The sequence below is a fragment of the Podarcis bocagei genome, assembly GCF_964188305.1.
Source record: "Podarcis bocagei genome assembly, chromosome: 6".
NCBI lineage: Eukaryota > Metazoa > Chordata > Lepidosauria > Squamata > Lacertidae > Podarcis > Podarcis bocagei.
The window spans coordinates 27,608,388-27,626,616 of record NC_138130.1 but is presented as its reverse complement, the minus strand read 5'-3'; the positions used below and the strand labels follow the sequence as shown (position 1 = coordinate 27,626,616).

The 18,229-nt window shown below is 41.9% G+C and overlaps 1 protein-coding gene across 1 annotated transcript; it reads right to left on the bottom strand.

Annotated features, from left to right (window-relative positions):
• Positions 1–705: 705 nt before the first annotated feature.
• LAMP1 (lysosomal associated membrane protein 1) lies at positions 706–18,183 on the bottom strand. The gene is made up of 9 exons (XM_081198533.1): positions 18,007–18,183; positions 10,821–10,936; positions 8,515–8,728; positions 8,218–8,379; positions 5,558–5,739; positions 4,793–4,915; positions 3,840–3,909; positions 3,185–3,355; positions 706–1,677 (listed from the first exon to the last, which is right to left on the bottom strand). Exons 1-9 carry the CDS (start codon positions 18,053–18,055, stop codon positions 1,538–1,540), a joined length of 1,227 nt encoding a protein of 408 aa, XP_081054659.1. The 5' UTR covers positions 18,056–18,183; the 3' UTR covers positions 706–1,537.
• Between the last annotated feature and the right edge of the window lie 46 nt (positions 18,184–18,229).

Here is an 18,229-nt window from a genome sequence, read left to right as displayed (position 1 = left end):
TTAAGTTGTGTGTGCTTTGTCCTGTTGCGACTGTATGATATAGGGTCTCTGCCTGTTAAGTAAGGCTGGGCAATATCTGGTCATTAACATTGGGCTGCATCAGCAGCTAAATGCCATGATTTACTGATATCATGATGTCTCTCGGCTGCTGCTTCCTCTCCACCTTAGGGGAGGAAGCAGCAGCCAATCTACATTGCCCAGCCCCATGCTGTTGTGGCTCACGTGAGCAAGAGCAGTATGGGGGCTTGATCCGTGCCCCTCAGTTGATCAAGCCCACCCCCCACCCCCTTGCATAAGATGGGGGGTGGGGCTTCCTTAAACTGCTCAGCTGAGGGGCAGGAAGCCTCCAACCCCACAGCTGAGTAAGCCACCATACAGCTCCGGCTTCCGCAAGCCAGAGGGGCAGGGGGAAGGCAGGTGGTAGCTTGCCGCCAGCACAGCAGGAGTGAGGTACACTGTGCTGGCAATGGCTGCCAGGCATTTTACACAACAGCCCACCACATATTCCCTTTGTCTGTAGGTACCTTGGCCCACTGCAAACCCAACTGCTCTTTCATCTTCCGAAACTGCTTCTCTGGGGCACAGAGGCAGACTAGGGAAATGAAGGTGGCAGGCAAAATTTTCTGCTTGGGTTTTGCAGTGCGCCCTTTCCACTTCTCTTTACACAAAGATGTCGCAACTGCTCAACTGGACACTGACAAAACATACAGAAAAGTCTTTATTAGCATTGTTACAGGCAATGCATCCATAACTGATCCTTGCAGTGTACAGTCCCAGCCAAGATCAAAGCAAGAATTAGCAGACTGAAGTCTATTATTGTACACATGTGCAGAAAAAGGACCTCCTTTGAACTTCAACAGAAGAGACTGAAATTCACTTTACAAAAAATAAAGTAACACCCATTTTTTTTATGTAAAAAAGGGCCAGCTCCTACCAAGCTGACAGACCAAAAATATCTTAGAAGTCAGCCAAATTGTATCTCCACACCTTGCATATACCAGGCTTAGCATTTAAAGCTTATTAATGATACATACCTAGGTAGAGACAAAGTGGGAATTGTGTAAGTTTGATTGGTCAGTCATTACTGTAGTTACTGCACCTAAGCAGTTTAAATTCAGCACTGGGTGGTAGTATCAGAAAAGTGGAAATTTCCCTTTGTTAGATATAATTAATCTGAATTTTAAGTGAATGAATGTGAATTAACTACATCACATCCATTTAGAGTAGTTGACATTAAAAACCATGCCAATTCAGAAAAGCATTCTTAAAACTTCAGCCTGTTTCTATGTGGGTGAATACTTAACCCATTAGCAAAATTAAACAGAATTATAGAAGTTATCCTTTGTGCATAGTTAAATGCCACGAGATGGATTTCACATTTAGTAAAAGCAGGCACTGCAAGAAACAGTTGGTAAGGAAGAGATTGTGCTCCCTCATATCAATCTATTTGAGGGGAAGATGGGGAAATGGGGGGAATCGATGTATCTGCTTCTTGCAACTGCTGTTCTCCCACACTGGTTTAAGGAAGTGCAAATCATTAAATTGTTTGATAGCCAGCATGGCTACGTTTTCTGCCAATTAAATATGCAATCAACACTATAAGGACAAGTCCAGCAAGGGCTGCACCAACTATGATTGGGATCAACATATTGTTTTCATCCATTGGGCATTCTTCCGCTGAAAGAAAGAAAAAACAATTCTATTAAGCAGCTTTAATCCTAAAATTCTGTTAGAAAAATAGCAAGGAACCAGGTCAAACACCAAATAATCATTCCAGGACCCAATCTATTCTACTCTTCAATGATCTGTCAGGGTATCTACATTGACTATCAAAGTGAATTTAAACCATTTTGCCTCCTAACTTACTGCAGGTGCCTTCCAAATACTTTTGGACTACAATTCCCATCATGCCTAACCCCTAGCAGGCTCATGCTGGGAGTTGTAGCCCAAAATATCAGAATTCTAGGTTCCCAACTGGTAGAACCTTGGAGGAACGACTTCCAAGGTATTATTATTACAGTTGTTACCACTTGGTAAAACAGTGTCTGTATTTATTCAAAATTAATAGAAAGTACAATGCTACTTCAAACTCTAAGTTTTGACAGTAGTAGTAGTTCTAATGGTGGAAGTGCTTTCTTGCCCACCTTTGAGCACAGGTGGTGTCTGAACTAACCGTTTCAACCTTGTTACTTTGCCCTTCATATGAAATCAGGCAATTTCAAGCCAAAGAAAAAAGGTACACAATCTTACAAGCAGCATGTTTAGTTCAACTCTAGGCTCTCTAATCATGGCTATCATATTTTCTCCCAAAAGTAATGGGAGACAACTCTAACTTTCTGTGGAAAGGCCATATGCACTACACCAGTCCCTCAAGCACACCAGTATAAGAACCCCCTTGCTAGCAGTTCAACACAATGGGATGGATGCAGAGAAGTCTGGACTGTTGCAGCATGTAGCGCTAGGATGGGGAACCTAAGTCCCACCAGCCACAGCTGGTGACTGGGAGCGATGGGTTAGCTGTTAGCAATATGATGCAAAATAAAATGCTCAGCAGTCAGATCAGATGGCGTCTTGGCAAACTCTCCTTGGGAATCTGAAGGGTTAATAGCCAAACATTTGTAGCAAACTAATTAGCTATAAGCACAGTTGTGTACTTTTGCAGTAAGGTCACCCCATAAGGCAGAAATACACACTTTATCAATCTACATTTTTTCTCTATACTGTATATGGCATCTTGCTCTATGCCAACTCCCACCCCCCACCCCTTTTGAAACTGCAAAAATGACGATCTTCCTTTACCAATTGGGAGTCAACTTTAAATTAGTGAGGCTGCAGGAAGAAGAATGCTTATTGTGGAGTGTTCTGGTACGACAGGCTAGGAATCAATGATAAGTCTTCCTTCTGAAACTTAGTTAAGCTTCTTTTAACTACCTTCAGTGTTTGGGCAGAGCCAAGATGAGCCACCATATAATAAAACTTACCCCTGAGGTTATGATGAACAAATTAATCTACATTTAAGTCACAGATCATGTGCTCACCCACAGTAATGTAAAGAAACAAACCTATAAATGTGTACAGGTGACACCACTGAGTAGGGCCAAGCTAGATCATCAAGTTACTATTGCTCTGAAAGAACAAAGCTTCTGCAGTGAACTTGTGTTTAATATGTAGTTATACAGCTTACGTGTTCCAAATGCATTTCCTGTGATCTTGAAAGCCTGGACTTGAGCATTGAATATATTGAGAGAAGTTTCATTCGAGATCCAAATACTCTCTTCTGAAAAACACTTGTACGATTTTCCAACTGTAGCTTTGAGAGCACTCAGGCTATCGTTGTCAGCTTTAAATGTTCTTTCTGTATTAAAAAAAACGCACAGATGAGATTAAGTAGGATCACACTCTTTTGTAAAGGCACCAGCCCATTTTGCCACCATGTTTTTATAGGTGGTGTGAAGTTACTGATGAGCAGTAACAAGCCAAAAGTCAGGAGGACCCCTTTCCTGCTGGCAGTACAGCATTGTTTTGGACAAGCTATTGCACCAAACTTTATAGGCTACTTGCTTTCCTGGGCTTGAGGACCCTGAAATCATGGTGTGGGTGTCAATCAAACCAGTTGACTGTACTTCAAGGTTCATGGCTTTCTCTCTTATCTCCTAGTGAGCCTTCTAAAAGCTAAAGAATGAATAACCCTGGCATTTCAAACTGGCAGTTAACACAGTTTGTGAATACTTGCATCTCTTTAGCTTCTTTGAACTCTTTGCTATTTTGGACATTCTTTGTATCCTTCAAAATCTAAGCTATTGAAGTCATTTTAAAATACATATATATATATTACTTACTTATAGATTCAGGAGGCAGACTTGTGCTCACAGAGATACGGTGCAGAAAATACTTGTCAGTGGTTGAGTTCTTAAAAAGAAAGATAAATCTTAGTTACTGGTTGGGTTTCTTTTAAAAGGCTAGCCTATGCATGCTACAGGGCCACGATATCACTGGTAAAATATGCTGCAGTTGTTAATAGTGTTAATAGAAAGAGACAACATACATAGCATATACATCTGCATATCATGACAAGCCATAATTAAAACATGGCTTATGTGCATGCACATGCTGCTGAATCACTCCTGCTTCATTCCCTTTGTTGAGCCAGTGACAAAAAACCACAAGCACTGGCAACTACAGATCAAGAACCATGGTTTAAACACTAAAGACGACACTGAAGAAGAAATGCCCCCATTTTAAGGGTGTGAACTCCAGATCCCACTGGAATTACTGGTGATTTTAAGATAGTGAGCCTGTTTCATAAGCTCAAGTAAATAAACGGAAAAATACAAAATGGCTATCATGCCAATCTGCTCATTCACAAAATTACAAGTCATCTAAAATTGCCACTTTATTTTTTAACAAGTGCCATTTATTTATTTACTAATTTGCACCATCTTCCTCCAGGGTGATAAACACACCATTAGTAACATAATGAAAACCTCCAAAGCAACCTTCTAAAAACAGTCTAAAGCTACTGAAGTTCTGCACATAAGCTGTTGTGCCCTGATCCATGATCTTCCCAATTACTGGTAGAAGCAGAGTTATGCTCATAAATAGAGTAATATTTGCATGGTCTATACATGTCAAACACAGCTCCACCTGTAAATCAGAAGCAGTCAATGTGGAGTCCTCCCAACTTCACTGGCTCCAGCTAGCATGACCAAAAGTCAGGGACAATGAGGGGCATAGACCAATACCATATGGAGTACATCAGCATTCTGTAAGTGTCGCATCAAACTATGCTTACCTGCTCAAAATAAAAAACCAGGTCAGTGCTCCCAGAAGTCAAGTTCAGAGTAACTGTGGAATCTCCACAATGCCCAGAGAAAGTTGTATTTGCTGGAAGATTCAACAACTCCCACTTCTTAGTCTTGGAAACAGAAAAACAAAAGGTTATGACATATTTTCTTTTAAAAAAACCTTATCACTGGAGATTAAGCAATAATGTATGCACTTTCAGTAAATTTTGTGTAAACAGCTTTGGGAACAGTGTGCAGAAACAGGGAAGCAACTTTCCTAGCAGAACACAATAGGGTTAAATTGGATGACTTTACTGTACAGGCTTTGATCTGTATGGATATTGAAATGAGCACATTATTAAAAAGCCTTTGGTGCACAGCAGTGTTATCTCCTTGATTGTTTTTAAATTTTAGCTATTTTTAATTGTCCTGTTTTGCTGCCCTGGGCTCCTTTGGAAATGAGGGCAGGAAAGAATTTTCAATAACAACCATAGTGCCACGGGGGTGATCAGGAGATCAGCTTTTCCAGATTTTTGCCATGTTTATGATTAGTCTAAATTTAACTGGCAGTTGTGCAAGAATAAGAGATCCTGGCCAAGTGTGCAGGACATAGGGCACAAGTGGACAACACTAACCTCCTTAAACACATTATTGTGTGGCTGCTAGTGGTGAAGAGCCTGGATTTAATAAGCCCACTAGTCTGGTCTAAGGTGCATTAGCTTCCCATATATCTCGATGTATTGCTATGTATAAATAATAAATATGGAAGTTACCTGGTTTTTGGTGGTGTAGGTAATATTAAGCTGCAGGCCCATAGAAGCAAGCAAACAGCCAGTCAAATTGTATCGTCCAACATCTGGAGTTTTGGGGGCTGCAGTTGGTGCTGCAGTTGGTGCCACACTTGTAGTTGCAGGAACGGCGGTTGTAGACCCTTTGTCTTCACTACAGACAGTTTCTGGAAGGCAGTGATCACAAATCATAGCATGGAAAGTAGTCAATCAACACCCAGACAACCTTCATTTTTTCACTTTGTCCAGTCTTTTCTCCTGCTTTGCTCCCAACTACAAAATGTGTACTTAGCCCCTTTTCGTTTTTGAAAATATATTTTAATATCCCTTGTACAACTGTGTTCTCCAAGGCAATTCGTAGTCTGTTAATCTCAAAAACAAAGATGTTTACCAATAATGCAATCATTAAAAAGCCCAACAATACGAAACATATTATGAGCACGGGAGCTAAATATTTAAGCATCAGCATGAAGCCTGCAGGGGCAAATTTACCACAAAACTCAGGAAGACAATAGTATAGGCAACAGGTGAGCCTTTTTGCAGAGCATTACATAAATGGGGTGCCACCATCAAAAAGACCCTCTCCATGGTAGCCATTCACCTTACCACATTAGGTGTGGAAATGTGGGGAAGAGCCAATGAAAATCTTAAAGCCCCGGGACAGAAATATATGAGAAAATATACTCATTCAAGCAGCCTGACCCCAAGCCATTTAGGGCTTTAAAGGTTAAAACCAACACTTTGGATTGGGCCCAGAAAATGGGCTGGAAGCTACTGCACATGTGCAATATGATTTTATTTGCCAATCCCCATCAGTAGTCTGACCACTCTTATTTTGGACAAACTCAAGTTTCTAGATAATTTTCAAGGGCACAATGCTGTATTCCAACCAAGAGCTTTGTTGAGTCATAGTTAGGGTCAGCCAAAACTGATAAAAGGTGCTCCTAATCACTGGACCACCTAAACCTCATGGGGGGGGGGCAGCGGAGTGCTGGATCTAGAAGCACCCACAAGCTAACTTTTTGTCCTTCACATATTTTGGACTATGATCAACTGCAACCAATATGACTGTGCTATAGTTGGAGGAGCCTGGGCCACAGTACAAAATATCTAGAGGACACTGGTTTGGCAATGGCTGGGCCTATGATACCAAAAGCTGCTGACAGGTAAGAGAATCAATTAGGTCACACTCTTCACCTGTCTTGGCAGAGAACATCTCATAGGGAACCACAGGCAGTTTCTGTTCTGTTCCAAACCCAGTCCTAATGCCTCACTAAGGTGGGTCTAGAAAATCAGAGCCATCCAAGAGAGCTTGCAGCAGCTAAGCCTAGGCAAAGTTCCTATCTCACTCGGGTGCTGTATAGCTTGGATCCACTCCCTCTCACAAGGATGAATTTACATTCTCCTGGATCCAGGCAGACAGCCCCTTCCTAACACAAGTGGTTGGTCAAACTAGTCCAGAGCCATGTCACTACCCTCAGACCTCATTAAGTGAAACTCCAAGCAATAAATTGGACCAGACAGTGTTATGGAGCCCACCTAAGGCACTGCACTAAAAGTGAAAGGTGCGAGGAAAGAGGCATAATTATCATCAGTCAACATTTCTTTTCAATCTCCATTTCAAAGAACACTTTGATAGGAACACCCACCCACCAGATATTAACTGTTACTTCAACCCCCCCCCCAACAAAAGACTAGATAAAATTCCACCAAGACCCAGTGAACCCAAACACCCAGTTAGCAATAGCTAAATGGCCAACAAACCTTCTCCCTTCTTTAACTCCAGGCACCAACTAGCTTCTCAGAAATGACTCCATCACTAAATTGCTCCCTTAAAAGGTTAATAGGGTAGCCCTCTCCCTCATATTACCCCCTCCACTGACAATGGCACAGCAAAACACACACCCTTGCTTGAAGAAGTCAAGGCTCTTGGCCTTTCTCAGCAAATTCTATCAGCTGTGAGGACTGATGTGAGTCTCATAGCAGGGATGGTGGCAGCTGGTGTTCCTGCCCCCAGCCGGGTTTTCTGTGTGGTAGCAGTGAGGAGCAGAGACCAGATGGCAAAACAGATCTGCTTTCCTACCTGTGGCACTGCTGTTCCAAATTCACCCTTGTATTTTGAAGGAAGCGGTGTCTCAAACTAAACTTGGGTGTCAGGCTCCTCAGTGTGATAGCAATTTGCTTCCTGGAAACGGGCCATTTCAAAATTCATTCATTTGCTGCTACATTGCCGTTTCACAGATTGCACACAGCAAAGAGGGCTCCTCCTGTTCTTCCAAAACAGAATACTGTTGGAAAGACCAGTGAAAGAGAGAACTGGGAGGAAGGTTCTCCCAGTTTGCTCTTCTCTTGTCCTTTCCAACTAGGCTTCAGCTGCATTTGCCAGTAATACTTACTACTTCCCAACTTATTAACAATACCCTTCGGCTTTCTGCATGGTAAGTTGTTGGCCATTCAAATCCTATGCTACACAAAGACTGTTTTGGCTTTCCCCAATCACGAACTCATTTTACATAAACCATTACAAAATAGCAATCTTTCAGCACAACCCCAGACCTACAGAGAAAATGAGAGTCCCTGGGGTATGACTAGTTCCAGTGGGAAGAGTTGGCATGCCATAAGCTTTTTGAAAATACAATGCTTACCTTTTCCACTGAAGGTGTTGTTTACAAGGTATGCTTCAAGCGTAACGTTGCTGAGAAGGACAGTCACATTTTTCATGCTTATGGTGTTGTTGCTGTGACATGTATATGTTGTCCTTAAGCCTGCTCGAATATCAGTGTCTTTGGACACATTTCTTGCTCCAGCTGCAGAAAGTGTGCAATTGTATTAGTGTGTGATGGTCTTCAGATAATTTCTCCATAAATATGGCAACCATCCTATGTACCACCAACCCAGCTACCTTCATCATACTGTACTTTGCAAAGCCTCAAAACACTTACTTTCATTTGAGTTGGGGAAAAGGCTGGCATCTGACAAGTTGTAGGTGAAAGTCAGACTCTTGACAATGTAGACATCTGCATTTCTTACAAATGCCATCTTTAATGAGTTATTGTTGCTAAATCCAATTGCAAGAACTTCTGAAGTGTCGTTTGGCTTGCCACATGTGCTTTCTGGCAGTACCACAGCATTAGAAGGAAGTGAAAAGACCTGGACCTAACAGACGAAAACAGTATTGCTGTTATAGTGAGCATCAGAACTGTTGTAAACATAAAACAATCAAAAGTAAGCAAAATGCTTCAATAACCATAGTACATTTTTGGGGGTGGGGGTGGGAATACAAAGTCAACCTACGTACGTTTTAGTGGTGCACCTTTGGGTCAGGATCAAATTGCCGTTTAATTTCTACAATGTAGGATAAGGCTTTAGAGTGAAGTGTGGGAAAGAAGGATCCCATGCCAAGTAAAAATGTGTTTGCTTGTTTTTTATTTATTAACTAAAGGTTAGGCAGGTGAGGTGTGCGTTGGGGAAAGAATAATCCCTCCCTACGTTTTAGAAAGGATTTGACACAGAGTAGGTTAGGGCTTACTTACCACATTTCGTTTCTGTCTCTATTCCTAAACTAGGCAGGCATACGTAGCAACAGAAAGTTAGCAAAACAATAGTGACAGAACCAATGGTGTACTGATTAGAATGCTGGACTAGGACAAAGGAGATTCAGGTTCAAATCCTAACACAGCTATGAAGCAGATTTTGTGACACTGTGCCAGTCATTGTCTCTCAGCCTGAATTACTTTACAGTTGTATTACAAGAATAAAATGGGGCTTTAGCTTCTTGGAGGGAAGGCAGGATAAAAATTGTAAAATTTAGCTGAATCTCCTTTCCTGCAATTTCTATCCATTAGCTCCAGTTCTGCCCTCTGTTAGCTCCATTTTCTGCATGATATTTTTGAAAACTGCTATTGTCCCCACACCCCATCTTCTTGTCTCAGGCTAAACACGCCCAGCTTTTTCAACCATTCCTCATAGAATTTGGTTTCCAGACTCCTCTGCACTTGGGTCATTCTTCTCGAGACACACTCTCCTCTTTCCATGTCTTCTTTAAAATGTGATGCCCATAACAGTACACAGCTGTAGCCTGACTAGTGCAGAATGGAGTGGAACTATTACTTCTCATGGTATGATTCTGGACACAATGCTGCTACCAATGCAGCCTAAACTTTCATTGGCTTTTTTTAGTAGCTGCACTGGTGGCTCGAGTTTAATTTGTGACCAACAAACCTTTAGTTACTAAAGAGACCTACTTTTCACATGTATTGCTTCGAAGCAGGTCTTCCCTATTCCTACACTTGTGGCCTTGATTTATTAAACATAGAACTTTACAATTTCTCACTGTTCAACTTTATCTTGCTGGTTTGGGTACCATGTTTTAGCCAGTGATAATCACTTGGAGTCTTGATTCTGTCTTCTTCCAAGCTTCCTGTCATCTACAAATTTGATAAGCATATCCCCTACACCCTCATCCAAGGGATTTATAAAGATGTTAAAAGGCACAGGGCCTCAGACAGATCCTTGCACTACTTCACTCAGGACCTTCCTCTAGGTCAGGGTTTCCCAAATTTGGGTCTCCAGCAGTTTTGGACTTGATACTCATCATCCCTGACCACTAGCTAGGGATGATGGGAGTTGTAGACCAAAAACAGCTGAAGACCTAAGTCTGGGAAACTCTGTTCAAGGTTGATGCAGAGACCATTAAGGAGCACATGGTGGATACGGTTGTTTCAGCAGCTATAAAAGTGAAGTAAGCATTGTGTGCCTTATAAACAGGGCTATTTTTAATCCTATATTTGCTTTGAGGCATTATTACTGATCCCAAGGAACTGGGTTTGGACATAATTTTATGTATAACTAAATTTTACCCTCATCTCCCACCAGTAAATGATATTACAAACTTGTTTTCCATCAAGCTCTGCCTTCAGTTGACCACAAACACTTCAGGAAAGTGTCTGAGTGAGTTTTGAGCCAATTCATGCATCAGTTTCATGGCGTACATTTAAAATTATTTTCCTACCACGTGGATAGGATGAACATATACACATACTAACAAATCAGAGACCAAGGTTTAACTGCCGCTCCCAATCAAATATAGAAATCCAAAATTTCTTCAAACAGACTCAACCATGAGTGCAAAATAAGCAGCTTCAGCTCTGAAAACAGCATCTTTAGCCACACAACATAGCACCTTAAAAGTTATGTCTCTGTAAGCAGCTTTCTGGCCCACCACTCATTTAAGCTTCAACATCCTCACCTCTTTACTGGTTTTTGTGTTGTATTCCACTGTAAATAGCACAGAAAAATTGGCTAATATGCAGGTTTTGTTTTTCCCATCTCTTACTTCAAACGCTGAAGATGCTTGTAAAAATCCTGCAAACAGAAAACAATAAATATCAAGAAGTGCAATGCCGATAGACAGCTTTGAAGAATATATGCAACAACCATATGTAACGATGGGCTTCACTAGGACAGATGACTTTTGTGGAAGGAGAATATTATTGCTTTTAGAAAGCCCACATTTACTCAGTACAGGCACCTCCCCACTCACACACAATTGATTTTGGCGTCAAAGGGGGTGGGGTAGAAGGGACCCCCATGCAGCCACCAAGAACAGAACCCCGCATAAGCAAGGATTCCCCTGTAGCAACTCTAGCTCGTAACACATTTTATTGTGAAGATAATCTAAGCCATTACAGTATTATAAAACACACAATATTTAAGAACCTATTATGTATTAGTGCGTTCCAACATTCATACAAAGCATGTTCCAAAGGGATGAAAAACTCTTAAGCAACCATGAGAATGATTTAAGGAAAGTCAATTTATGCCAACCAGAATCACAACCTTTGTTTGCAAAATAGTTCATTGTATCTCCACTGGCTTTATTTGTATCTAGTCCTCTTGATAACACACTGATAAAGAGCCCTGTTACAAAACTACCAAACATTCTTGTTAAATTTGTCATGTGAGAAACACAAGCTAACAAGTTTTATCTACATGCTAAAGAATCATTTTCATTTGAAAATATACAAAAGTAGAAAACTCACCACATTTCCATTTTTTATACTTTTAATTGTTTATATGAATGGGTAGTATATATTTTCATAAATACATTACCAATACTCAAGTGTACAAGACAGCTTTTAATAACTGAGCCATGGCTTACATTAAGACTGTATGACACACACAAAAATACTATCTAAATAATCACTCCCATTTTACTGAAAATTAAAGGAATGTAGAAATCCCCACCCCACAAAGGTGTTTGAGTATATTCTACCTCTGGCAGGGATCAGTATTTTTAAAATGCGGTCAGGTAATATTAAGTTGACCTCAGCTATCAGATGTCTTCATTAATAAGGTTCTAGTTGCTACAGTACAGGCTGTTGCCAAAGGCAACTACAGATTACCACCTGCAGGAGCTAATGATTTACTCAAATTGCACCAACATATGAAGATCTGCACAAAGGACAATTTTTTAAACCTCCACCTTTTTAAAACTGTGCAACTATAACACGTGTGTGTGGAAGTCTCAACAGGACCCCATCCCCTAATTTAAGCAAGAATCTTATATGCTTCCCCTCTAGATTTACAGGAGTACATTGTTAGGCTTTTTCTACAACAGTGACATGTTTTGTCAGAGGGGAGGACAGGAAAGGGTTAGGGAGGAGCTAGGCCGGGGGGACGGGGACTGGATAGCCAAACTAAACAACTCTCTGTGAAGTGAACTGAATGAATACAGGTTTGCCTAGCAATATGCAAGTGGGTTGGACTAGATGACCCTCAGGATCCCTTCCAACTCTACAATTGCATGATTCAGGCTAAGATACCATTCAGTCAACTGTTCAACAGGCACCGAGTCTGGTATACCAAGCTTCTCGTCCTCTCTCCAAAGGCCACCCAACCAGCATGTCTCAACTTTTCTCCAGTGGATTTGACTTGAGAACGAACATGATGTACTGTGAATTTAAGACTGGCTGTATGTTGCTGAAACTTTCCATTGCCTATGACTGATTTGTGCTTCTTTGTCCTCTTCCACGACAACCATGTGCAAGCTGTGAGACTACTGAAAAGTTATGCAGCACGTGAATTTGTTTTCAATTGCTATAGAGCCAAACCATTAATAGGTATGTTTAATTGTCCGACAGCCTTAATACTATTGAAATAAAACCCCAGTGCTTCCCCCTTCCTTCCAAACTGTAGCGACTTTCTTCCCTCTCCAAAAACACAAACAACTATCTTGGAATACCAAGTAGTGACCTGCCAATGAAGCAGCATTGTTGGAAGACACAAAAATCGAGCAAGTTTCACAGCCTGATTATACCCCATCATTTTGTTGATTTTGTCATTTTTGAACATGCTGGAGTGGCAGCAATTCAAGCCCATTATGAAAGTGCATTCATACAAGTCTTTTCTCCCAGGAACTGCTTAATGCAGAGAGAAGGGCAAAGTCCACTGCAATGTTTTCCTCTTCTACTTAAAAATGCAGGAAGGCTGTAAGCTGTTTATACTTCTGGATGACAAGTTTTACTGCAGTAGAATTGTGTTCCATTTGTTGTCAGAGGTCTCCTAACATTTAATTGGGAGTATATATCATGGAGGGATTCCTCTAAAATGGAAGAAAACTGCTACAGAAATCTGCATTGCAAACACACTGCTACATCTCTGAATTGTTTGAATTGTATGGCAGACTCAGAAAGAAACAAATGAGCTACACTTCCAAAACAGCATCCAACGAATAGAACATATTCTCCACAAGAGACTAGTCTAGCTTATCCAACTTTGAGAACAGGTGTTTCAAGCAGTTTTAAATCACTTAGTGCACAATCCAAACTCCTGATGTGCCAAACAGTTTCACCAGCCTCTGTGGGATGGGAAGGGGCTAAGCTGGCCTAAGATCCAGGCCCCATCCCTACAATAGCTCCAGATGCAGAATTTTGCCTGCCCTGCACCCTGGCAATGAGAGCAATAGAGCTGCAGACGTTGTGGAAGCTCCGCTGCTCTATGTGTTTCTGCTGCCCAACCAGGGTTTGGATTGCTCTGCCAGCGTATTTTCAATGCCAGTTTCTTTAAAGACTTGTCATCAAATATTCATACCCTATGCAAATAATATTTTAACCAAAATGCTTGCTTGGTTTTTTAAAGATATGCACCAGAACCAAGAAACACAAAGGCCTTTTTTTAAATAGATAAATCCTTTTTATTGGCCAATTCTCACAGGTTTGAAACTATCAGCATTATGCAATACAGAGCTGGAACTGCTTATTAGGAAAAGGATAGGTGCTTTACAATATGCAAGCTAACAAGATGAATATATAAATCAAAAGAAGACACACCTGCCTTACTCACTCAACACCATATTAATAGGGTGAAAGAGGCATTTTAAATACAGTGTGTGGACAAATGAAATTTTTAACCTGTGGGATCCATGGAAAGTTTCTTTGTATTTGCGAGCGCATTTAAGATCTGCAGGCAGGCAGCAAACTAGGGCACTAGTCTGACTGTAGCCCCACCCGTGCATTTCACAATACTGTACTGCACTATGGGAGAATGGCTGCTCCAACCCTTTATGCAAGTGGATAAGAGCAGAGACAGGAAGACTCCAGGGCAGCCTGAATCACTCTCTACTCTATGATAAGTGTGCCATGCTCAGAATAGTAGAATGGTAGCTACATGTTTCATGCAATGAGAATCTGAACCATGGAGATACCTAGTCAACTTGAGTGAAGAGCAGCTATGTGGGAAAGCAGTTCACATTAGGATTGCGCACCCCATCTTAACTTATGAGTAAGGCTAGGTTAAGTTTCAGTGGATCATTTAATAGTAAATCTTGAAACCAAAAAGTTCATGGTTATGCAAGACAATATATTACAGCTTCCTGCTAAATAGTTGTCCCGGCCCAGATTTCATGCTGCATCAGCTCTTCCTGAGTAAGCAATTCTATGCTACGGATAAACATAAAACACAAGTGTTAGTGGAAAGTCATTTGTAAGCTTCATGTTTTGGATTATACGTATGTGAAATGAGCTGGTACAAAGAGATGTTTCTAGTGTTTATGCACCAATGTAGGTTGCTTCCTTGTGACTATGGGGCAACTGCAGATAAACCTATGGAATGAATATTACCCTTCCAATAAAGCAGCCATTTTAAAAAGGAACTCCCCCACTGCTTTTCATCTGATAAAGGCACCTCCGTCCTCTGTCATGAGCCCTTTTAAATTAGTGCCTTTTAGAAAGAGATTAGATGACACCAATTTGTCAGCAACTCTGTAATATATGCAAGGACTTTGGGCCAACACTGCACTAGGAAGATCCTAACTTGCATATCAAGAGTTTGGCAGCACTGCAGTGTTCAGACTTGACACACTTTTCTAAAAACACTATCTGTGCAATTTTCAAAAGCTGAATTGGTGGCCATTAATTTAAAGCAAGAAACACCTATGTTTTCCAAATACAGCTTCTTAACACCTAAACTGGAAAAGTCCACTGCAGAAGGGAGTTAAAACCCTCCAACAATAATCTACATATCCAGAGCCCTCAGCCTCATTTAGGGCACTGGAAGGATTATCATTCCTTTTACAGCCCTTGTTTATCTTCTTTGTTTGCTCCTAGTAAATCAACTAGAGTTTGGCAGTTCTGGAGAGATATCTACCAGGCCTTGCAGTTAGCTGAATTATTGTGCACATGCACAAGGATTCTGTACCATGAAATCCATTCAAACTGCCCAAAGTTTCAAATTGTTATAGAAACCTCATCTCATGCCATAAAGCTGATTCTAGTTCAACCAACTGTAGTTGACAGCTGATCTGGAAAGTTTAAGAAAGCCAGCCATTTTCATGTAGGCAAAGATGTACTAAGTTTATAGTTGCTTATGGAAATTTATTCCAAAGTCCTGAAATAATCAAGTTCAAGAGAAGCCACCAGTCAAAGTTACAGCTCCTACACAATTAGATATCAGTTAACAATATTATATTTCACTGAGCACCCATAAGTCTTTTGAAGACATGGGCATGAATGAGAGTTCAAGAGAACACGACAGTTGACCAAAGAGTACTAAATCATCCAACAACAAATATTGTTTGTAGGCAGTAAAAGAACATGCTCTCCTGTCCTTTTAAAACCTTTATTTTGGTGCACAGCAGGAAACTGCAAAGTGAAACTTGAGGGAGCATCATATAAGCAAACTAAAGTTGAATTTCAAGAAAAAGCAGGTATCACACCCAGAATAAAATCCACTGACAATCAAATCCATGAATGTATCTTTAAAGAATCCAAGTTCAAAACCATTAAAAACACAGACCAAGTACACATAATTAGTTAAAGTAAAATAAGTATTCATTATTTTGCAGTAAAAGGGGAGACTAGTCTCATTAGTCCCAGGTTTGTCTCTGGTTTTCCTAATATTTGTGTTTTAATGCCTTTAAAACATTGTAAATAAACCACTCTTGAATTTGCTATACGGTATGTAGCTTTTTACTTCTAACATACCTCTGCTTTTTTTACAATAGGCCCAAATACTTCAGCCTATAATGGCAAGCCTAACTTTAATGACAAAGGTGAGAAAATGAATCCTGGGGAAAAACACTTCAGGATATACATAGCCACCATGTACTGAGTTGGGATGGAATAAGGCAGACCAGTGATTGCAGACTAATAATCACATACAAATCCATACTGTATCAAGTCAAAGCAGCACAGAAGGACACAAATTCATGAGTCATACTTGTTCTAAATTCTATACTCTGGCCTACATTACTGGGATGCCCAGGTTTTCTCATTGACCTCATGCTATAGTGAGAAGATTGTATGATTTACAGCCTAATCCTATGAATATTTACTTGGGGGATAAAGTCCCACTGAGTGCAAGAGAACCCGTAGAAATCTCTGCAAGATAACAGCTTCATATCACCAGTGTTATACAGCCAGTGATAAAGGTACTGAAACTAGACAATGCCACTTGGGAGAAAAAAAGCAACAGAAGACAACTACTATCAGGAGAGAAGAATTTCACCTTCAGCTGGGTCACCTATTACATTCTAAGTTCCTTCACATTTGCTACATCTAGTTTCCACAAAACACAAGTTTAGGAAGATGGGGAATGCCTTGCAAAACAGCAGGGATGCAGAACCTCTTTTAGATGGGAGGACACATTCCCTTCTGAGAAGACTTCCTAAACCACATGCCAATTATGGGTGGGGCCAGAGGTAAAAGTGGGCAGAACAACAAATGTAAATTTCACCTTTGTACCCCAGGTTGGTTTGTTCACTCTCACTCTCCTCCATCCAGAGAAACAAGACGACTTATCAGAGTTTAGCCAAATATTCACAAGAAGGCTACAGCAGTGCAGTGAGGGTCAGCCAGAGTGGCCTCAAGGGAGCATTGCCAGTTTTGTTGGTACAATCAAGCAGAGAGGAAACCCTCAGTGCTCTCTGCACCAATATACCAACAGTGAAAGTTATCTATTTCAAATTAGCAGCATGCAAGGCCTCAAGCACAAGAAGGCAAACAAGTTCTCTTGCTCACACCTGTCGTTGCTAGAAGAGGGCGCTTCCGCAAAAAAAAAAAAAAAGTTGTTTGCAGAGCTGCTGGGGTAAAACAGAACATAGGAACACAGGATTTGAGCAGCCTTCAAAACACAGTTGCCTTGGAAGGAGAACAATAAAGTGGCAGTATGTTTCTTAAGATATGCAGCTGCAGCCAAAAGGAATTAGGCGTCAAGGTTTAAGGTTACAAAGCCATCCACACCCTGGGTGTGCAAGCTAGGCAAAGGTTGGAGCAAAGCTACAGCAGCAACTAGTCACCATCTCACAATACAGTGACCTGGAGGAAAAGTAGGTGGTGAGCTCTGAAGATTAATAATAATAATTTTATTATATATACCCCACCCATCTGGCTGGGTTTCCCTAGCTGGGCGGCTTCCAGCACATAAGGGGAGAAGGATGGGGGACGACGACATGGGTTTCGGTATACAGCCAAATCACACCTGCCTAACTGAGGAGAGGCAGCTCCTTTAAACGTTGAATTCCGCGTTAGCGGTTGAACTACATTAAAGTACACCGTGTCCTGCGCCACCGTTTCCCACGGCGGAAAACAGTCCTCTTGCTTCTCCCTAACGCGGAGAGGCTGCTCTGCCCTCAGGGCCGCGTGGGAGGCCCGCCTGCCCTTTGGCGCAGACACCTGGCCCGCTAACTTCCCAGGTGCCGGGGGAAGGAAGCGGCTGCGGCGACCCCGCGGCCCGGGCTCGGCTCCAGGGAGAGGCGCCACACGGGAGGAGGCCGCCGCCGCCTTTTTCCTCACCGCGGAGCTTCCACGCACAGGGCCTCGAGCGGAGGGCAAGGGGCGGCGGCGGCAGGCAGGGCGCTCCTTCCCTCCTCAGGGAAGCGGCGGAGACCCGCGAGAGGCCTGCGAAAGGAAGCCGCCGCCGCTGCCGCGGATACTCACCCAGCAGGGCCGCCGCCAGGAGCAACCCCCAGCTGTACCGAGGCGCCATGACAGGAGCGGGCCGAGACGGGAGACAGAGAGAAGAACGCGAAGCTGAGCGGGGAGCGCAAACTGAGGAACGTCGGCGTCGGCAGCACCGAATAACGCCGAGAGGCGCGGTCACGTGATCGACGTAGTCGCCGCCGTCGGCCCACCGCTTCTTTTTTTTTACCTCCGTCACCTG

Excerpts from the sequence above, each read along its gene's own strand:
- LAMP1 (XM_081198533.1), bottom strand. The coding sequence starts at position 18,055 with ATGGCGCCTCGGTACAGCTGGGGGTTGCTCCTGGCGGCGGCCCTGCTG. Across the intron at positions 8,729-10,820 it reads ACACAAAAACCAGTAAAGAG|GTCCAGGTCTTTTCACTTCC; the intron begins GTGAGGATGTTG and ends TTCGTCTGTTAG. Across the intron at positions 1,678-3,184 it reads AGGAAATGCATTTGGAACAC|CGGAAGAATGCCCAATGGAT; the intron begins GTAAGCTGTATA and ends TCTTTCTTTCAG.